Source organism: Loxodonta africana, chromosome 24 (assembly GCF_030014295.1).
Source record: "Loxodonta africana isolate mLoxAfr1 chromosome 24, mLoxAfr1.hap2, whole genome shotgun sequence".
In the NCBI taxonomy this organism is placed as follows: domain Eukaryota; kingdom Metazoa; phylum Chordata; class Mammalia; order Proboscidea; family Elephantidae; genus Loxodonta; species Loxodonta africana.
The window spans coordinates 9,635,975-9,659,427 of NC_087365.1; the positions used below are offsets into that span (position 1 = coordinate 9,635,975).

General features: G+C 39.1%; 1 protein-coding gene across 1 annotated transcript in view; it reads left to right on the forward strand.

The window, feature by feature from the left end:
* The window catches only part of DZANK1 (double zinc ribbon and ankyrin repeat domains 1), an 84,222-nt gene that overhangs the window by 25,014 nt on the left and 35,755 nt on the right, over nt 1-23,453 (forward strand). The window contains exons 6-7 of the mRNA XM_023549996.2: nt 2,906-2,991; nt 15,626-15,743. Of these exons, the coding sequence (XP_023405764.1) occupies nt 2,906-2,991; nt 15,626-15,743 (204 nt within the window). The remainder of the gene's footprint in view (nt 1-2,905; nt 2,992-15,625; nt 15,744-23,453) is intronic.

The following is a 23,453-nucleotide window of genomic DNA, read 5'->3' on the forward strand; positions in this document are numbered from 1 at the left end:
TTTTATTTTTATGAGGTCCCATGTGTTTATTTTGTCTTTTACCATTTGTGCTTTTGTTATTTTATCAGATAACCCATTGTTAGAAGCTAGGCCTAACAACGTTGCCTCTGCATTTTCTTTTAAGAATTTTATGGTTCTAGTTTACACATTTTGTTCCTTAGTGAATTTTGAATTTGTTTTTGTGTACGGTTTGAGGCATGGATCCTGTTTCATTTTTCTGCATATGGAAATCCAATTTTCCCAACACCATTCTTTGAAGAGACTCTTCTTTCCCCATTGAACGGACTTAGCACCCTTGTCAAGAATCAGTTGACCATAGATGTGTGGGATTATTTCTGGACTCTCAAGCCTATCCCATTGGTCCATGTGTCTGTTATACCAGTACTAGGTTGTTTTGACGACTGCAGCTGTGTAGTATGTTTTAAAATTAGGAAGTGTGAGTCCTTCTACTTTGTTCTTCTCCTTCAACATCGTTGTAGCTATTCAGGGCCTCTTGCCATTCCACATAAAGTTGAGGGTTGGTTTTTCCATTTCTGTAAAGAATGCTATTGAAATTTTGGTTGGGGAAATCTACTTCCTATTGATGTGACCTCAAACAAGTAACTCAACGCTTTTGAGCCTCAGCATCCTCATCACAAAATGGGGATTATACATGCCTTGATGTGATGCACTGAGATGGACACAACATCATTTCTCTGCCATTCATGCCAGAATGCGTGACTGAGTCCAGTTACTAGGGGACATCAGACAAAATCAAATCAAAAGAGATCCTACAAAGATCCCTGGGCAGTGCACATGGTTTGCGTTTGACTACTAACTGAAAGGTCAACAGTTTGAACCCACGTGGCAGTGGTGCGGAAGAAAGGCCTGGCAATCTACTTCCATAAGATTACAGACATTGAGGGGGAAAAAGAGTGAGTCTACAAAATAACTGGTTTGTCAAGGACACGGAAGATAAAAAAAGACTGAGGAACTATTTCAGATTAAAGGAGACAAAAGAAACATAGCAACTAAATGCAAAATGTGATACTAGACTAGATTTTATATGTAGCTCCAAAGGACATTGTTCGAACAATTAGTAAAATTTGGAAAAGGCCTGTAGATTAGATAATAGGATTGGGTCAGTGTTAGCTTTCATAATTTTGATAATTGTACTGTTATGTAAGAGAACATCTTTGTTCCTAAGAAATCACACCAGAGTATTTAGGGGTTAAGGGACATTGCGACTGCAGCTTACTCTCACATGATTCGGGAGACTTAGAGACTGATCAAGGAAATGGGGCAGAATGTCAATGTAAATAATAATTGGTCAAGTGGGATGTACAGGAACTATTTCTACTATCCTTGCAATTTTCCATAAATCTGAAATTATAGCAAAACAAACTGTTACAAAATAGAATAAAATGAAAATAATATCACCTCATAGGGTCACTGTGAAATGTTGAGGTTACAAAATGCCAGGCACATTGTTGTGTGATGTTGAGTTGATGCCAACTCATGGCAACCCTATAAGACAGAGTAGAACTGCCCCATAGGGTTTCCAAGGAGTGGCTGGTGGATCTGAACTACCAACCTTTTAGTTAGTAGCTTGAGCTCTTAAACACTGTGCCACCAGGGCCACCAGGCACATTAGACCCTCCATAAGTGTTAGCTTCTCCCCTTTACATTCTTTCTCCAACCTTCCCTTCTCACCTCATTCTCCTGTGCCTCAGACTGCCAGATCACATCAAACCACTCTTGAGTCCCAGGAGACGCCATGCACTGCCACTGTGCCTTTAGAGTTGTGTTTCCTCTGCATGGAATTCCCTTTCTCCATCTGTCCCTGCAGACTTCTCTTTACTCTTCAAGGCGCAGCTCAGATATTACCTTCTTGTAAAGCCCTTCTCCCTCGAGCAAGTAAATTCCATTATTCCTCCTCTAGGTTCTGAAGAGTCTGAACACAACTTTGCTACAATATTTATTCTATTGTATTACAGTGTTGTTTTGTATGTACAAGAGTTCAGCTCCTTGAGGGCAGGGATCATGTAATACTTATCTTAATCCCTATCCCTTCCTCAAGTACAGTGCCTGGTACATAAAAAGAAAAGGGAAGAAAAAGAATACATGTTGCCATTGAGTTGATTCTGACTCATAGCGATCCTATAGAACAGAGAACTGCCCCATAGGGTTTCCAAGGAGCAGTTCCTGGATTTGAACTGCTGACCTTTTGTTTAGCAACTGAGCTCTTAACCACTGCGCCACCAGGGCTCCCGTACATAGAGGTTGCTAAAATAAACGTTTATCAATGTGAGTTAAGTGTTTCTAGACAACAGTAGACAATTGCTGCTTCTCTTATAGGTGAGTGTTCTTTTGAGTTTCCCAGGGATATAATCTTTGAGAAAAATGGATGCTAGCTTAGGTTTTTAATTCAAAACCTGGTCTGTCTGGTGGGAAATCTAGGTATCTTTTGTTGTGAACTCTTGTATTTAATGAAATGTTGTTAGTTGCCTTCGAGCTGATCGCGACTCACAGCCACCCCATGCGTGTAGAGCAGAGCTCCTCCATAGGGTTTTCAAGGCTGTGATCTTTTGAAAACAGATTGCCTGGCCTGTCTTCCGAGGGTCCTCTGAATGGGTTCAAACTACCAATCTTTTGGCTAATAGTCAAGTGCTTAGTAGTTTGTGCCTCCCAGAGACTCCTATTTAATGAAATATACATATCTAATTATAATATCACTCTAAGTAATGTCTTCAATTTTGGGCTCTGGAATAATAATCATTTATTACCTTCCCCATGATGGTTTCTAAAAGGTGGATGCTAGAGATGATAGACAAACATCACACTGCATTTTTAATGAAATTTTACTGTACTGTAGTCTTTATATTGCTTTGTCTTTAAGTGTATATATATATATCCTTATTTTCAGTTCTCTAGTTTTGCACACATAAATGGCCAGAAGAGTTTGACAAGCACGGAGATCATGAGAATTCAAAGAGACACCGATTTTCTCAAGTAAGTATTGCATTCTCTTTACTATTTCTTAAATCCTCCTAAGACCAATTGTGGTCAAAGGGAATGTAAGGTTGGAACATGGTGATGGTGTTTGCCTATTCCCAACTTTAAAAAAGAAAATTAAATTTGCATAGCTTTCTAAGGTACAATTGACATACAATAAGCTGCAAGTATTTGAAGAGTACAATTGACATATATGTATATGTGTATATATATATATATATATATATAAAACCATGAAATCAAGGAAATGAACAAATCCATCACCAAAAGTTTCCTACATTATTGTTGTCATTAGTTGCGGTTGAGTCGATTCCAACTCACGGCGACCCCATGTGTTAAAGAGAAGGGCTTTTTTGGCTGCAATCTTAACAGAAGCAGACAGCAGGCCTTTTCTTCTGAGATATTGCTGTGTGTGTTCAAACCAGCGACTTTTAGCTAAGCAATACCAAAAAAGAAAAAAAACAAACCTGTTGCCACGGAGTCCATTCCAGAGTAGAACTGCCCCATAGGGTTTCCAAGGAGTGGCCGGTGGATTCGAGCTGCCAATCTTTTGGTTGGCAGCTGAGTGCTTAACCACTGTGCCACCAGAGCTCCCTTAGCTTAGCAGTCCAGTGCAAATCATTTGTACCACCTAGGGACCTTAATCATTTAAAAAACAAAACACCTCCTTCTGATAATGATGGAGTAAAACTGTGCTGAACCCTTTTGTAAAACCTCCCTATGTCCCCCCCATCTCCAGGCAATTATTAATTGGCTTCTTGTCACTGGAGGTTAGTTTGCATTTGATTCCATATATAAATTTAGTATGTACCTTTTTACCAGGCTCGTTCACTCAGCACAATTATTTTGAGATTAATCCGTGTTGTTGCATGTATCAAACAATTATTTCTCTTTGTTTCTGAGTAGTGTTCCAGTTTATCTACCTGTTCATCTATGGCTGGAGATTTGGTTTCCAGTTTTTGGCTCTTAAAGATAAAGCTCTGCGGTGAACATTTGTGTACAAGTTGTTGCATGAACATAAGTTTTCGTTTCCGTGGGGTAAATGCCTGGGAGTGGAATGGCTGGTTGTATGGCAGGTATATGTTTAACTTTTTAAAAAACTGCCAGACTGCTCTCCAGAGTATTTGTACCATTTTAGATTCTCACCAGGAGTATATATGAATTCTACTTCCTCTCCCTCCTCGCCAGCGTTTTTGGTTTTGGCCATTTTAGTGAGATTATAGTGATTTCTCATTGTGGTTTTAGTTTGTATTTCCTTAGCGATTAATGATGTTGAGCATCTTTTAATTTGCCCATTTACCGACCATACATTTCCTTTGGTAAGGTGCCTGTTCAGACTTTTCGCCCTTTTTACAAATTAGATTATATATCTTTGCATTACAGAATAGTGCAGTCAGAAGTATGTTTTGCAAATATTTTCTCCCAGTCTCTGGTTTTCATTTTCTTAACAGTATTTTTTAAAGAGCTGAAGTTTTTCATTTTATTGAAGTCCAATTTATTTATTTTTCTTTTATGCTTCATGCTTATTTTGTCATATTTAAGAAATCTTTTCCAAACCTAAGATAGCTAAGATTTTCTCCTGTGTTTTCTTCTAGAAGCTTTACAGTTTTATCTCTTACATTTATGTCTGTGATCTATTTTTAATTAATTTTTATATATGGTGTAAAGGGCAGGTTACAGTTCATATTTTCACATGTGGCTATCCAATTATTCCAGCACCATTTGTTAAAAAGATTATCCTTTCCCCATTGATTAGGTTTGGAATATTTGAAAATCAATGCACAATAATTGTCTGGGTCTATTTCTGGACTTCATCTTTTTTTCCATTTATATTTGTCTGTTCACTACCACATTGCCTTGATTACTGTAGCTTTATATGTCTTTAAAATAAGTATTACAAATCCTCCAACTTCGTTGCTCTTTTAAAAGATATCCTGGCTGTTCCAGGTTCTTTACATTTTCAAATAGATTTTAATTATCAACTTGTCAGTTTTTATGAAAAATCTGCTGGAGTTTTGTTTGGGATTACATTGACTCTATAAATCAATTTAGGGAGAATTGACATATTAACAACATTGAATCATTACAATTTATGGAAATGGTATATCTCACCATTTAGTTAGGTCTTCTTTAATTCTTTCAGCAATGTTGCATAGAGACTTTATACATCTTTTGTCAAACTTATTATTTCGTTTTTTTTTTTTCCTTAAGTGGTATTTTTTTTTTTAATTTCAATTTCTGGTTATTTCTTGCTAGAATATAAAATACAATTGATACTTGTGTAGAGGCCTTGTATCCTGAAGGAACCCTGGTGGCGCAGCAGTTAAGTGCTCAGCTGCTAACCAAAAGTTCAACAGTTCAAGCTTACCAACCTTTCCACAAGGGAGAAAGATGTGGCAGTCTGCTTCCATAAAGATTTACAGCCTTGGAAACCCTATGGGGAAGTTCTCCTCTTTACTGTAGGGTCACTATGAGTCGGAATCGACTCCACAGCAACGAGTTATGGCTTATATCCTGAAACCTTGCTAAACTCATGTATTCTATTCGCTTTGTTTTGTAGATTCCTTAGGATTTCCTGTAGAGGTGATCAGGTCACCTTCAAATAAAGACAGCTGTTTTATTCCTTCCTTCCAATATAGATTCATTTTCTTTCTTTTTCTTGACATGTTGCACTGACCAGAACCTCTAGTACTATTTTGAATACAAGCGGTGAGAGTGGCCATCCTGGCCTTATTCCTGATCCTGGGAGAAAGCAGTCCATATTTCAACATTAAATATGATATTAGCTGTAGGTGTTTTGTCAATAACCTTTATCAGGTTGAGGAAATTTTCTCCAATTCCAGTATGCTAAGAACATTCTTTAAAAATCAGGAATAGATGTTGGGTATTGTCCAAATCATTTTCTCAATCTATCAAGATTTTTATATAGTTTTTCATTTTCAGCTCAGATGTTGAATTATAGTGATTGATTTTCCGATATTAAACCAACCTTGCGTTCCTGAGATAAATCCCACCTGAAGTATTATCTATTTTATATATTCTTGCATTTGATTTGCTAAAATGTTAAGAATTTTTTGTATGTATATGTGTGAGAGATGTTTGTAGTTTTCTTGTCTTGTAATGTCTTTGTCTGATTTTAGTATCAGAATAACTGGCTTCATTGAATGAGTTGGGAAATATTCTCTCTTCCCCAATTTTCCGAGAGTTTGTGTAGAATTAATATTATTTTTTCCTTACATGTTTGGTTTGTTTACCAGTGAAATCATTGAGGTCTTGAGTTTTCCTTCAGGGAAGATTTTTGACTACATATTCAATTTCTTTTATAGATATAAGTCTATTCAGGCTTATATATTTATTTTTGAGTGAACTTGGAGTTTCATTTGCTCTTCTTTTTCTAGTTTATTTAGTGTGGAGAGTGACATAATTGATTTGAAGCTTTTCTTATTTTCTAATACAGGTATTTGGAGCTATACATTTCCCCCAGTACTGCTTTAGCTGCAGCCTCCAAATTTTGATGTTGTGTTTTCATTTTCACTCGGCTAAAAATAGTTCATCACTGATTTTTTGGCCTATGCATTATTTAAAAGTGTTCTGTTAAATTTCCAAATACTTAGGGAATTTCTGTGTATCCTTTTGGTATTTATTTCAAATTTAATTTCTTTTTTGTCAGAGGGCATATATTGTATGACTTGATTGGTAAATGCTCCACATGCACTTTAAAAGAATGTGCGTTCTCCTGAGGTGAGTGTTCTTTAAATGCCAATTAGGTTGACTGACAGCCCTATTCAAGTGTTCTCTGTCTTTATTGATCTGTATAAGTGATGCTGAAATTGATGACTATAGCGATGAATTCTTTATCCTTGCATTTCTATCATCTCTTGCTTCATATAATCTGAAGCTCTGATATTAAATGCATAACGCTTTTGGATTCTTAAGTCCTCGTGCTGACTTGACCCCTTTATCATTATGAGACAACTTTCTTTAACCCTGGTAATAGTTTTTGCTCAGAAATTTACTTTGTCTGGTATTAATGTAGCCACTCCTGCTTTCTTTTCTTTTTTAAAAAATACTTTTCATCGTGGTAAATACATAAGTAACAAAACATTTTACATTTCAGCAATCTTCACATGTACAGTTAGGTTACATTGATGGTCGTGTCCACTCTGCTCTCTTTGGGTTAGTGTTTGCATGGCAGATCTTTTTTCATCCTTTTCCTTTTAACCTGTTTGTGTATTTAACGTTGGTTTCTTTTAAGCAGCATGTAATTAGGTCTTTTTAAAATAATTCCTGACAATGTCTGCATTTTAATTGAGCTTTTTAGAGTAGTTATGTTTATGTGATTATTTATGTTTGATTTTAAGTCAACTATCATGCTATTTTTATTTATCTTATCTATTCTTTGTTACCCTTTCTTTTTTCTGCCTTCTTTGGATTAATGGGGTATGTTTTATGATTCCATTTTACCTTCTTTGTTGATTTATAAGCTATAATTTATTTTAAGTGGTTGCTTTACAGTGTATAGTATACATCCTTAACTTATCACAGTTTACCTTGAGGTAATATTATATCATTTCATGTATAGTATAAGACCCTTATGATAGTATGCTTCTGATAACTGAAAAACAACAGCCTTTGTACTATTGTTGTTCTGTTTTTACTTCTACACATATTAGGAACCTCACAAAACATTATTACTTTTACTTTAAACAATCATTTTTAAAAATTGTAGTTAAAATATACACAATATAAAATTTGCCTTTTTAACCGATTTCAAGTGTACGATCCATTGGTATTAATCACACTTACAGTGTAGTGAAACCTTCACCACTATTTGTTCCTAAAACTTTTTTACAGAAACTCTGTACCCATTAAGTAATAACGCCCCATCTCCTTCCCGCAGCCCATGGTAACTACATATCAGCCTCTGTCTCTATGCGTTTGTCTATTCTAGATATTTTATACGAATGGGATCATACAATGTTTGTCCTTTTGCATCTGGCTTATTGCGCTTAGCATAAGTTTTCAAGATTCATCCATGTCATTGCATGAATTAGAACTCCATTCCTTTTTATGGCAGAATAATGTTCCAATATATGTATACATGTATATATACATGTACACCACATTTTGTTTAGCCACTCACCTGTTGATGGACGCTTGGGTAGTTTCCACTTTTCGGCTGTTGAGAATAATGCTGCTCAGAACACTGGTGTACAAGGTACCTGCTTAAGTCCCTGCTCTTCTGGGGTATGTACTCAGGAGTGAAGTTGCTGGATCAATATGGTGTTATGGATTGAATTTTGTCCCCCTAAAATGCGTATCAACTTGGTTAGTCCATGGTTCCCAGCATCGTGTGGTTGTCCACCATTTTGTGATCTGACATGATTATCCTGTGTGTTGTAAATCCTAACCTCTATGATGTTAATGAAGCAGGATTAGAGGCAGTTATGTTAATGAGGCAGGACACAATCTACGGGATTAGGCTGTGTCTTGAGTCAGTCTCTTCCATGATATAAAAGAGACAATTGATTAGAGAGGAGAGGGACCTTCTACTACCAAGAAAGAAGAGCTAGGAGCAGAGCGTGTCCTTTGGACCTGGGATTCCTGTGCTGAGAAACTCCTAGACGCAGAGGAAGACTGATGACTAGGACCTTTCCCCAGACCCGACAGAGAGAAAGCCTTTCCCTGGAACTGGTATCGTGAATTTGGACTGCTAACCTTCTAGACTATGAGAGAATAAATTTCTGTTTGCTAAAGTCATCCACTTGTGATATTTCTGTTATAGCAGCGCTAGATAACGAAGACATATGGTAATTCTATGCTTAACTGTTTCAGGAACCAATCGATTGTTTTTTTCAAGATTTTTTAATTAAGAAAATCCAACTTTTATATTTACCCACATATTTACTATTTCTGATGCTCTCCATTACTTTTTGTAGATCCAGGTTTCTATCTGGTATTTTCCTTCTGCCTGAAGAACTTCTTTTAACATTTTTTTTTTTTTTTTTGGTAGTGCAGATCTGCTAGTAAGGAATTATTTGGGCTTTTGTATGTCCAATAAAGTTTTTACTTTCCCTTCATTTTGCTGGGTATAGAATTCTAGGGTTTTTTTTTTTTTTTTTTCCATTACTTTAGAGATGATCTTCCAGTGTATTCTGGTTTGTATGGTTTCTGTTGAGAGTGTACTGTCATTCTTATCTTTGTTTTTTGTGCATAATGTATCTTTTTGTCTGTGGCTACTTTTTTTTTTTTAATAATTTTTATTGTGCTCTAAGTGTAAGTTTACGAATCAAGTCAGCCTCTCACACAAAAACCCATATACACCTTGCTACACACTCCCAATTACCCTCCCCCTAATGAGACAGCCCGCTCTCTCCCTCCACTCTCTCTTTTTGTGTCCTTTTCACCAGCTTCTAACCCCCTCAACCCTCTCATCTCCCCTCCAGGCAGGAGATGCCAACATAGTCTCAAGTGTCCACCTGATCCAAGAAGCTCACTGCTCACCAACATCCCTCTCCAACCCATTGTCCAGTCCAATCCATGTCTGAAGAGTTGGCTTCAGGAATGGTTCCTGTCCTGGGCCAACAGAAGGTCTGGGGGCCATGACCACTGGAGTCCTTCCAGTCTCAGTCAGACCATTAAGTCTGGTCTTATGAGAATTTGGGGTCTGCATCCCACTGCTCTCCTGCTCCCTCAGGGGTTCTCTGTTGTATTCCCTGTCAGGGCAGTCATCGGTTGTGGCCAGGCACCATCTAGTTCTTCTGGTCTCAGGATGATGTAGTCGCTGGTTATGTGGCCCTTTCTGTCTCTTGGGCTCGTAATCACCTTATGTCCTTGGTGTTCTTCATTCTCCTTTGATCCAAGTGGGTTGAGACCAATTGATGCATCTTAGATGGCTGCTTGCTAGCGTTTAAGACCCCAGAAGTGTGGCTACTTTTTAAGATTAAAATTCTATCTTTACTAACTAAGACTGTAGATAAGTGGTAACTTTGGTAAAGGGTAAGACAGTACACAATACTGGGGAAGTCAGCACAACTTGACCAAGGCAAAGTCAGAAAAGCTTCATAGACACATCCAAACTCCCTGAGAGACTGAGTTACTGGGCTGAGGGCTGGGGACCATGGTCTTGGGGAACATCTAGCTCAATTGGCATAACATAGGTTATAAAGAAAATGTTCTACATCCGACTGTGGTGATTAACACCTGGGGTCTTTTAAGAGTGACCATCTAAGACACTCTACTGATCTCACCCCATCTAGAGCAAAGGAGAGTGAAGAAAATGAGACACAAGGGAAGGATTAGTCCAAAGGACTAATGGACCACAACTATCACAGCCTCCACCAGACTGAGTTAAGCACAACTAGATGGTGCCCGGCTACCACCACCACCTGCTCTGACAGGGATCACAATAGAGGGTCCCGGACAGAGCTGGAGAGAAACGTAGAACAAAATTTAAATTCACTAAAAAAAAAAAAAAAAACAGACTTACTAGACTAACAGAGACTGGAGAAACCTTGAGAGTATGGCCCCCAGACACCCTTTTAACTCAGTACTGAAGTCACTCCTGAAGTTCACCCTTCAGCCAAAGATTAGACAGGCATATAAAACAAACAGTAATACATGTTGTTCAACCATGTATACAAGACTAAATGAGCACACCAGCTCAGAGGCAAGGACGAGAGGGCAGGAGGTGACAGGAAAGCTAGATGAATGGAAATGGGGAACCCAAGATTGAAAAGGGGACAGCGTTGACATGTCACAGGGTTGGTAACCAATGTCACAAAATAATGTGTATATTAATTGTTTAATGAGAAACTAATTTGCTCTGTAAACCTTCACCTAAAGCACTATTAAAAAAAAAAAAAAAAGATATTATCTTTATTCCTAAACCCCCTGCCGTTGAGTCGATTCCGACTCATAGCAACCCTGAGGGACAGAGTAGAGCTGCCCTGTAGAGTTTCCAAGGAATGCCTGGTGGATTCGAATTGCCGACCTCTTGGTTAGCAGCTGTAGCACTTAACTGCTGCGCCACCAGGGTTTCCATCTTTACCCCTAGGAATCCTAATAGTGCTCAGCTGCTAACTGAAAGGTCGGTGGTTCAAATCTACCAGTGGCTCCATGGAATAGAAGACCTAGTGATCTGCTCCTGTAAAGATTTCTGCCTAGGAAACCCTATGGGAAAGTTCTATTTTGTCCTATAGGATTGCTACGAGTTGGAATCAGCTAGACAGCATACAACAACACTTAAGCCCTCTTGTGTTACTTTATTACTGGTTTTAGGCAATTTGCTTATGATATGCCATGGCGTAGTTTTCTTTATATTTTTTGTGCTTGGAGTTCATTGAGCTTTTTGCATCTGTGGGCTCATAATTTTGACCAAATTTGGAAATTTTTTGTTCATTATTTTTTCTTCAAATATTTTTCTGTTCCCCTTTCTTTGTCCTCTTCCTTAGGAACTCCAATTACATGTATAGAAGGCTGCTTTAAGTTTTCCCACAGCGTACTGATACTCTGATCATTTTTTTTTTTTCAGTCTCTTTTCTCTGTTTCATTTTGAGGGGTTTCTATTGTTATGCTTCAGGTTCACTCATCTGTCATTCTGCCATGTCTCATCAGTTGTTAATCCCATACAGTGTATTTTTAAAAAAAATTTTATTGTGCTTTAAGTGAAAGTTTACAAATCAAGTCAGTCTCTCATACAAAAATTTATATACACCTTGCTAATAAAAATTAGTTGCTCTCCCCCAATGAGACAGCATACTCCTTCTCTCTAATCTTATATTTCTGTGTCCATTCATCCAGCTTCTGCCCACCTCTGCCCTCTCATGTCTCCTCCGGACAGGAGCTGACCACATAGTCTCAGGTGTCTACTTGAACCAAGAAGCTCACTCCTCACCAGTATCATTTTCTATCTTATAGTCCAGTCCAATCCCTGTCTGGAGAGTTGGCTTTGGGAGTGGCTCAGTCTTGGGCTAACAGAAGGTCTGGGAACCATAACCTCCGGGGACATTAAGTCTGGTCTTTTTATGAGAATTTGAGGTCTGCATCCCACTGCTCTCCTGGTTCTTCAGGGATTCTCTGTTGTGTTCCCTGTCAAGGCAGTCATCAGTTGTAGCCAGGCACCATCTAGTTCTGGTCTTAGGCTGATGTAGTGTCTGATTTATATGGCCATTTCTGTCTCTTGGGTCACAATTACCATGTGTCTGTGGTGTTCTTCATTCTCCTTTGCTCCAGGTGGGCTGAGACCGACTGATGCATCTTAAATGGCTGCTTGCTAGCGTTTAAGACCCCAGATGCCACTCTCCAAAGTGGGATGCAGAGTGTTTTCTTAATAGATATTATTATGCCAATTGACCTAGATGTCCCCTGAAACCATGGTCCCTAAACCCCCATGCCTGCTACCCTGGCCTTGGAAGCGTTTGATTTATTCAGGAAACTTCTTTGCTTTTGGCTTAGTCCAGTTGTGCTGACCTCTCCTGTATTGTGTTGTCTTTCCCTTCACCTAAACTAGTTCTTGTCTACTATCTAATTAATGAATACCCCTCTGCCTCCTTCCCTCCCCACTCTTGTAACCGTCAAAGAATATTTTCTTGTCTGTTTAAACTATTTCTTGAATTCTTATATTAGTGGTCTCATACAATATTTTTCCTTTTGGAACTGACTAATTTCACTCAGCATAATGCCTTCCAGATTCCTCCATGTTATGAAATGTTTCACCGATTCATCATTGTTCTTAATCGATGTGTAGTATTCCATTGTGTGAATGTACCATAATTTATTTATCCGTTTATTCATTGATGGACACTTTGGTTGCTTCCATCTTTTTGCTATTGTAAACAGTGCTCCATGTAGTATATTTTTCATCTCAGACATGGTTTTTTTTTTTTTTTTAAAGTATACAACTTCAATTTTTTTTTTTTTTTTTTATCCTTCATGCCTCTCCTTAACATGCTCATACTTTACTTTGCCTTCTTGAAGGTATGGAATATAGTTATAACTGTTAATATCCTTGTCTACTAATTCTTTTACCTTTGACATTTTTGGTTCTGTTTTTATTGATGGATTTTTCTTCTCATTATGGGTTGTAATTTTCTGTTCCTTTGCTTGCCTGGTAAGTTTTGATTGGATGCCAGACACTGGGAATTTCACCTAGGTAGGTCTTGTGTACTTTCCTATTCCTGCAACGATATGTGAGGTTTGTTTGGAATGCACTTAAGTTACTTGGAAACAGTTTGATTCTTTCAAGGTTGCTTTTATGCTTTGTTAGATGGGTGTCTTGGTTATCTGGTGCCACTATAACAGAAATGCCACAAAGTGGTTGGCTTTAACAAAGTGAAATTATTCTTTCACAGTCTAGGAGGCTAGAAGTCTGAATTCAGGGTACCAGCTCCAGGGGAAGACTTTCTTTCTCTGTCGGCTCTGGGGAAGGGTCCTTGTCATCAATCTTCCCTGGCCGAGGAGGTTCTCAGCACAGGGACCCCAGGTCCAAAGGATGCGTTATTTTCCTGGTTCTTGTTTCTTGGTGGTATGAGGTGCCCCTGTCTCTCTGCTCAATTCCCTTTTATATCTCAAAAGAGATTGACTTAAGACACAACTTAATGTTGTAGATTGAGTCCCGCCTCATTAACATCATAAAGGGAGGATATACAACAATAGGAAAATCACATCAGATAACAAAATGGTGGACAGTCACACAATACTGGGAATCATGGACTAACCAAGTTGACACACAAATTTTAGGGGGACACAATCCATAACAGTGGAACCAGGGCAGCATATTTACTGGGAAAAAAAAGTGCCCTTCTGACTATACCCATTGCCCTTGTCTTTCCACTTTGGCTCATGCGAACATAAACTTCCCAGCTCTAAGTGAGCTTTGGGGTCGTTTCCTTTGTTCCCGTTTGGTGATTGCTTTCTGGCCTTGAGTAGTTTTTTCACACACGTGCACTGATCAGTACCCGGTTCAGACAGGAGGGTGACCCTCTGCAGATTTCTGATGCTCTTTTTGTAGCCCTACTCTGGTATTCTTTCCTGAAAAAAATCTATCTGCTTCGACCTCCTTGGATTCCCAGCTCTGTGTCCTCAACTCAGAGCTCCTCATCTCTGTACCCCAAAACTTCTCACAATAAGCAGCATGACTATCTGACTCATGTTGGCTGTTTCCTCTTTCTCGTGATTCACTGTCCTGCGCTGCCTTCGTTCAGTGTCCGAAAGCTGTTTTTAAAATATTTTTGTGGTTCTTGCTTTTGTTGTTGTTTCAGGTGGGAGAGTAAATCTGGTCCCTTTTACTCATCTTACCTGGAAGGAGAAATCCCTCAGGCTGCTTAGAACTTCCCCAACGTTCTTGCTTCAAGCCACTTTCCCTACTGTTTTCCATGGGTTGAGTTCCATCTATCCCTTTTACCTTCCAGCAAACTCTTTATTCATACTTTAATGCCTAGCTTATGCCATGTCTTTTCTGAAGTTTCTCTATCCTTTACCATCCTTTTGGTATTCATAGTATATTTTAACACCTGTCTTAATATTTATCATGGTGTTTTGCAACATGTTTTCCATGGTTATGGTCCCACCAATCTGAGCTATCCCAGAGAAGGTATTAAATCTCTTTTCATCCTCTGCTTTCCTCAGAGCTGACTGACACTTAGATCCACAGGGGTTTGTTGAATGAATGGAAAGATAAGAACAATGAGATAGGTTATTCCTTGGACTGTTGAGCAACACTTCATGAGCTTTGGGAGTAGAAAGGAAGAGTCTGTTTTTGCCCTGGTGGGTCCAGGAAGGAGGCATGCTGAAACCTTGGTAATATGGTGTGGTGAAGAAGGACAGAATGGGATAAAGAGTATGGGAAGTGAACTCAACTACGAAGGCTGGTGGTGGTTGGGAGGCCATGGTGGAGACTGGTATAGGCAACCACACAATCCAGTGCACGGTATCCAAACATAATAGGAGCTGAGGAGCAGTTCAAATAGCTAAATCACAGAATAAGGGGCCCGACCTGCCTAGAAAAGCACAGGTAAAAAAAAAAAAAAAACCACAATGTTATTTACAGGAAAACCAATCGAGGAATCCATTCACATTGGCTGATAGTCAGAACTCAGATAAGCAGCTGGAGGCTAAATGATTGGGCTCCAACTACCTATGAAAGGGGGCCAGATATTCCTGGGCAAAGACAAAAGCACAGATTGAGTGACATCAAGCCTCCAGAGTGTCAGACAAAATGATCTGCCACTCATACTGGGTTCTACTGTCAGGCAGAAAGTTAGAAAAGTGCAGTGTATAAATTGCTGGAATTCTCAGGGTGCATCCTCACACATACCAAATCTAATGTGATAGGATGAGCCAGACTCCCCCTAAGACATGGGGTCAGGGTTACTGATAACTTCCTGCTCCAGTCAGGAAGTGGGATGGGCCCATACTACAGGTGATGGGCAACATGATTCCAGCTGTGAGGCTGTTCAGTAATAAAATGACCTAGAGAAGCATTTCCTGTCTTAAACTAGTTCCATAGCCTTTGTGAGTGGACTGCTTTTTGTTTTGTTTTTTAAAATGTTTGAACACTTTTAGGTTCTCACTAGTCTTTGTAATGTGGACCCATTAGAACATGGCCAATCAGGAATCTGTTTTGTTGTAGGTGTGCCCACTGCCTGGCCCCTCGTCCATCTGACCCTTTTGCTCGCTTCTGTCAAGAATGTGGCTCTCCTGTCCCGCCCATATCTGGCTGCCGTCTCCCACCTCCGGAAGGAGCTCAGGTGAGCAGCAGGATCCTTACGACATCTTTCAATGGTTTATCTGATCTTTATTTGCAGCAGTAGCACAGTGTCTTGTTGTTTTTGTTGTTGTTGTTAGGTGCCATCAAATCGGTTCTGACTCATAGTGACCCTGTGTATAACAGAACCAAACACTGCCTGGTCCTGCGCCATCCTGACAGTCATTGTTATGCTTAAGCCCATTGTTGCAGCCACTGTGTCAGTCCCTCTCATTGAGGGTCTTCCTCTTCTTTACTGACCCTCTACTTTACCAAGCATGATGTCCTTCTCCAGGGACTGATCCCTCCTGACAACATGTCCAAAGTATGTGAGACATAGTTTCATCATCCTTGCCTCTAAGGAGCATTCTGGCTGTAGTTCTTCCGAGACAGATTTGTTTATTCTTTTGGCAGTCCATGGTATATTCAGTATTCCTCTGCAACATCACAATTCAAAGTTCTTCTTTGGTCTTCTTTATTCATCACCCAGCTTTCACATGCATAGGAAGCGATTGAAAAGACCCTGGCTTGGGTCAGGCGCATCTTAGTCCTCAAGGTGACATCTTTGCTATTCAACACTTTAAAGAGATCTTTTGCAGCAGATTTGCCCAATGCAACGCATCTTTTGATTTCTTGACTGCTGCTTCCGCGGGTATTAATTGTGGATCCGAGCAAAATGAGATCATTGACAACTTCAGCCTTTTCCCTGTTTATCATGATGTTGCTTGTTGGGCCAGTCGTGAGGATTTTTGTTTTCTTTATGTTGAGGTGTCATCCAGCACAGTGTCTGGCACATGCAAAACACAAATACTGGCAGATTAATTTCTTCTGATCCAGATTCCAATTTAGGAATGGAAAAATGTATTTGCAGTGCCATTTCTTTTGTATAGCCTTGCAGAAGCATGGACTCAGAAAAAAGGTTGAAATCTTCTTGTTTTAATGAGGCATGCATGCATGGGTAAATATTTCCTACTCATTTCCTACCCATTTGATATTTCTGTTCATAACTCTGTGGAGCAGTTCTACTCTGTCCTGTAGGGTCGCTATGAGTCTGAATCAACTTGATGGCAATGGGTTTGGTTTTTTGGTTTTGGTTCATAACCAAGGTATAGTAAGGAGATACATTCTAGAAATAAATGGAGAGAAGTACTAATTACAGTCTATATATCCATAAGATACATTATTATGTGCAAAGAAGCTGTTTGTATAAACTGTAGATTGATCGGTGTATCTATTAAGAAGCTTTGGCTGAATAAGTGTAGGTAATAATTGATATCGCCCTACCATGAATATTATAACTTAGAAAATGCATTTGGCTTGCTGAAACTCAAAACTTTCACCAAAACATGTTCATTTTTTATGCACTTGACATTTTTGGGTTTTTTGGATTGGGGTTTATGAAAATGAAATAAAAGGATCTGTGATATTGATTGAAAAATGACTGTCTTTAAAAAGATAATCACTAAGGAAAAAATCACTAATTCAATGAGTTCAAAGTCCAGAGTTTTAGAATTGATTTATACTGTCAAACAAGCGGTCAGATACTATACTAAATAGATGTTTTTTTATCTTCCTCCAATGTGTTGCTCAAGATTGGTATAGAAGTTAATTTTGTTGACTTCTATGATATCCTTTGATCTCCTTGAAGAAGATACTACAGAAAATATGAGTGGGTCTCATTAGTTTGACTTTTCCCTGCTTATTTTCATTGATGTAATGTCAAAGTTAAGGTGGCTGGATGGCGCAAACAGTTAAGTATGCAGTTACTAGCAAAAGGTTGGCAGCTCGAACCCACCCAGAGGTGCCTTGGAAGACAGGCTTGGTAGTCTGGTTCCAAAAGATCACAGCCTTGAAAACCCTATGGAGCAGTTCTCTGCACACATCCATGAGCCAGAATCAACCCAATGGCAACTAACAGTAACAATGTCAAAGTTATTTTCCAATGCCTGGAAAAAGATTTTTAGAACTTATGTTGTTTTTACAGGAAGAAAATGTTGTAGATTATAAATATTTAAAATGATGAGCTTTGAAATATCTCTATTGCCCCCATAATTACGTTTATTTATGTTAGTGTAACATGCTATGATATATAAACAGCTTTTTAATTTGAACTAACAACCATTTACTGAGTTCTTGCTATGTCCTGCTCTCAGCTGAGCCACTGGGATTCAGAGGGGTATGATCCTACTCCTAGACCCAAGACACTCAAGATCTTAGTAGAAAGATACGGAGGTGTGCCTCTCAGCTCCAAATCCACCCTTTATTGCCCTGCCTGGGGCAGGACCCTTTAAACATTTCTCATTGGGCAGCTGACTTGATGTTGTTTTTATCAGTAGAGGTACACTACTGCTGGAGAAACACTGAATGAGCAATGGGCTTCTCTTCCTGGTTCTCGCATGCCTTCCTCTCCTTTTGCTCCTGGGTGCTCAGCTAATCTGGAGGACACCCAGTTGCGCTGAACCCCAGTAAATTTTAGTGGCATTTCCAGGGATAACTTCTCAGTGAGTTCTACTGGTACCCCAGCCAGCTTCCCAGATGGTTTCTTAGACACCTGAATGAGTGTCTTCCTAGCAAGTTTCAGCAACATTCCCGCAGGTAGCTTTCGTTCTTCCAGCACCCCAGAGGGAGATTTCCTGGCAAGTTTCACTGGACCCTAGGAGCCCTGATGGTGCAGCGGTTAAGCACTTCGCTGCTAACTGATAGGTCATCAGTTCAAACCCACCAACTGCTCTGTAGGAGAAAGGTGTGACACTCTACTCCATAAGGATTTACAGCCTTGGAAACCCTATGGGGCAGTTATGCTCTGTCCTATAGGGTCGCTATGAGTTGGAATCGACTTGACAGCCACAGGTTTGGTTTTATTTTTCTGGTTTATTGGACCTCATTGGGCAAATGTTTTGCTTGCTGCCCTGGGCTGTGTCACCTCAGTGAACTGCTCCACCCACCAGTGATCCTCTTATTTGGTATTCCTGCATTCTTTAGAATCTGCATTACCCTTAAGTTGTTAATGCCCTGTTCATAGTCAATAATTATTTATATTAAACTTCTCCTGTTCAAATTACTATGTGATTTTTGTCTACTGATCAGAATCTGACAGGTAGAGGACTGGTATCAGGAGTGGTCCTAGGAAATAGATAGGATTTTGAAAGCAGTTTGGTCTTGCCCTTTGATCGAGAGCAGCACTGAGTCTTTGCCAGTGGGAAATGGGATACTAGTAATCCAGAGCATGAAGTGGCATCCCAGTTAATCAAGCTATCACCTATGAATGATTGTGATGAGGTGGCAACAGAAGCAAGTGTGTTGGGAGACCAAGTAGCTGCTGCACTTGACGGTTTGGCACTAATGATGGCTGTGGTGTGGGAAGTGTTTTCTTGGGTACACTGGAGCATTTTCATAAAGAAAATGACAATCTCAGGACCTTTATTTATGGTCTGAGAGTCAGACAGCTTCCATAAGAGCCCAAAAAGAGTCTGTTTTTTGTAGCTCCAGGGTTGTATTACTGAAAGCAGACACAAAATTTAATTGTGTATGTTAAGGATTTATAGTATCAGCTGAATTTACCTTATCACCAAATTTCTTATGTGAAAATTAGAGCGTTATTGTGAGAAGATCCTGACACTTGGAATGGAGATATCTGGCTGGACCCAGATGAAACTGACAATCTTGACCCTTTAAGTCATTTGAGACTCCTTTGCCGGTGGAAGTAGCTTGCCCTCCTGTCTGAGAACCCTAGTCTTCTTTTTCTTGAGTTCTCTGTGATAACCACCCCTGGGGCAGATGCCTTGAAAAGGGTGCTCATTCTCCTCAAGATCCGCCATTACCATCCCCGAGCATAACTAGGATTCAGCCCCAGCATGCTCTAGGTGTACGCTATGGTCCAGGAGGAAATAGCTTACGTACCAAAAGAAGAGGAAGATTTTGCTAATATATATTTTAACCGAGGAGTAGATTTTAACCAAAGAGGGCAGAATATAATACTAAATGGGGCCAAATTCACTGATACATGTGTACCTTCTGGAGATTCTGGATTGAATATGTTAGCTAATGTAGCAGAAAGTGGCTGTAACAGGTTACTTGGTTGGTTGACTAAAATCTGGACTGAATAGTGGCCTATGTTTAATGATATTCAGATACCAGAGCTTCCCTGCATCACATGGAGGAGGGAGTCCAAAGGCTTAGGAAGGTGGGACTGTTAGAGTAGACTTAATGCTTATCCTGCACTGCCAGTCCCTAACTACATTCCACAAGAAGGCCCATAAGACACTTCCTTTACTAAGACAATGAGGAATAAATTAGTGAGGGGAGCGCCTACACCCTTTGAAAGCTCTGTGGCTGCTTTCCTTTGTAGGCCAGAAATAGGGAATGCCGTCATTGAGGTGGGCTCCCTGATTTCCGTGGGGTTGATGAGAGTAGCAGATGTCAAGTGCCAGCACTTAACTGCCAAAGACATGGTGGATGCATCTACCCTAAAGGGCACCAGTGACGTATGGGTGACCAGAATCTGATCGTGGTGTTCCTAGGAACTAAATAGATGGGCAGCCTACTAGAGTATTGCTCCATCTATATAAACACAAAACAAAACAGTAGGTCTTGTAGCCAGAAACATGACTTGAGTCACCATAGTGGAGCATCGCAGTTTCTCATCAAGTTTCCAGACCTAAGTCAATTCACAGAGCCCATTAATTAAACGGGAGATTGGGTCTCCTTGAGGAAGGACCTGCAGCATTGCAAGTACATATGATAAATTGTCCTTTAAGCCTTTCCCAAAGGAACTTATAGCCATTACTAGAGTGACTGTGCGTTGGGGGAAAAGAAATGCCCAAACTTTGAGGGGATTACTAGACACTTATTCTGAATTGACTGCAGTTCTTGGTGACTCAAAATGCCACCAGTAAAATTTGGGGCTTATGGTGGTCAAGTGATAGTCTCACCGGAAGTCTAACTCATAGTTTTTGCTTCATGTATTTGGGGGGTATGTTGTTAGGTTTGTATGCATTTATAATTTCTATATCTTCTTGGGATTATTCCCTTTTATCATTACAAAATGCCTCACTTTGACTCTAGTAATATTTCTTAAAGTCCATTTTCTATGATATTTACATAGCCACTGCAGCTTTCTTATGGTCACTGTTTGCATTGTGTATCTTTTTCACTGCCTTTGCTTTCAACCAGAAACCCTGGTGGCGTAGTGGTTAAGTGGTATGGCTGCTAACCAAAGGGTCGGCAGTTCAAATCTGCCAGGTGCTCCTTGGAAACTTTATGGGGCAGTTTTACTCTGTCTCATAGGGTCACTATGAGCTGGAATCAACTCGACAGCACTGGGTTTGTTTTTTTTTGTTGCTTTCAACCTAGTTATATCATGGAATATAAAGTTTGTCTCTAGTAGACAGTGTATTTTTATCCAATCTGACAATCTCTGCCTTTTGAGTATGTCCTTTCATCTATTTACGCTTACTGCCGTTATTGATAGGGCTGTTAGTATGGTAAACATGCCATTTTGCTATTTGTTTTCTATTTGTCTCAGGTCTTTTTTGTGCTTCTTTTCCTACTTTACGTGATTTCTTTGTGTTAAATACAGAATTTTTAATGTGCCGTTTCAGTTCCTCTGTTATTAGTTATTAGTGTGGTAGTTTCTCCAGGGCAGGAGAGGCTTTGTGACTGCTGATGTGCAGGGCTTATGTACACAATAAATTTTTTTTTTTTTTTTACTGTTTTTTAAAAGTTACTTTGTAAATGTTGCTCTAGGGATTGCATGCACCTTAATTTATCACAGTCTATTTCAGAACAATTTAATTTAATTGGAAACTTTTCTCCAGTATATCTCCTTTCGTCCCCATTTCTTCATCTTTTACGTAAGATATATTGTAGATATTATATCTATGTATGTCATAAACTTTATCATTTAAAGAAATTAGGAGAAAAAATATTTAAAGCATTGTTTGTGTTTACCCACATATTTACTACATCTGGTCTCTTCATTTCTTCCTGTGAACTCAAGTTATCATCTGATGTCATTTCCTTTCAGCCTTGAAGGACTTCTTTAATATTTCTTGTAGGGAAGGTCTGCAAGCAGTTTCTCTCTTTGTTTATCTGAGAATGTGTTTATTTACCTTCATTTTTAAAGGGTTATTTTGCTGGTTATAGAATTCTTGTTTGGTTATAGAATTCTATTTCAACCTTTTGAGTATGCTATTCTGGCGTTTTCTAGCCTCCATTGTTTTTGATAAAAAAAGGCAATCAAATTCTTGTCCCCGTGTATGTGTGAGTAGTTTTCCTCCTGTTACTTTCAATATTTTCTCTTTGTCTTTGATATTCAGCAGTTTGACAGTAATGTGTCTAAGTGTGAATCTCTTTGTGTTTATCTTTCTTGGGGTTGGCTGAGTTTATTGAATCTGTAGATTAATGTTTTACATCAAATGTGGGGAGTTTCCAGCCTTTATTTCTTCAAATTCTTTTCTTCCCCTTTATCCCGTCTTCTGTGATATCTACTAAATATATGTTGGTAGGCATGATTTGTCTCATAGGCCTTTTATGGTCTGTTTACTTTCAATCTTTTTTCTCTCTGTTCGTCAGATTGGAATTTCTGTTGAATTATAGTCAAGTTTACTGATTCTTCTGTCATCTCCAATCTGCTGTTGAACCCCTCTGGCAAATTTTTTATTACAGTTTTTGTTTGTTTTTTACTTTTCAACTCCGGAGTTTCAATTTGGCTCTTAAATTTTTTTTTTTTTTTTTAATTTCTACCTCTTTACTGAGATTATGTAATATGGAGTCACACGAGTCAGAATCGACTCCACAGCAACAACCAAAACCACACATATTTGTTGGATCTTTGTCATCATACTTTCCTTTAAGTTTTTAAGCATGGTTTCTTTTAGTTTTCTGAACATTTTTATTATAATAGCTGCCTTGAAGTCTTTATATGCTAAATCCAACATCTGGGGATACTCAGAGACAATTTCTATTGACTGTTTCTCGCCTCCCAAATACAGATCACGCTTTCTTGTTTTTTGTATGTCTTCTTATTTTTTCTTGAATACTGGACATATTCAATGATATATTTTAGCAACTCTGGATTCTGACTTTTTCTTTTGAACGTTGTTCTGTTTTGTTGTTTGCTTGGATGTCTGTCTCTCCTGCAACGTTTTGGCCACTGATGTCAGCTTTTTCTTTTTTCTTTCTTGTTTTTATTTTTAGGCCCAGGGTCACCTGTGCCCAAACAGGACCACAGTCTCAAGCTAGTGGAAGCACTGGTCCTCCGTGTTGTTTTTTTTTTTTTTTTAATTTAATAGGCTTTATTTTTAGAGCAGTTTTAGGTTTATAGAAAAATTGTGCAGAAAGTACAGAGTTCTCACTCCCTGCTCCCTGCATATTGTTTCTCCTGTTAACATTTGGTACTGAGATCATCACTTTAACTAACAAGGGTCCAAATCAAGTGAGCCTGTACATCAGCAGTCACAGAACTGCTGGTTTCACAGCCTGCCCTGTCCTGGAGGAACTACCTGCTGATAAAGTTAGGGGAGGATGGGAGCAGCCCCAGGCAAGAACCAGAGACTAAGTGTTCTTATCTGAAATTTAGTAGTTTGTAGAAACTTTTCAATTTGTTGTATGTCTTTGGCTAACTTTTAGGATACTGAAATGGTTGTTTTTTGACAGTTTTATCCAATTTTTAAATTGTTTTCTGGGGAGAGGATTTGTTGACCTCCTTACTCCA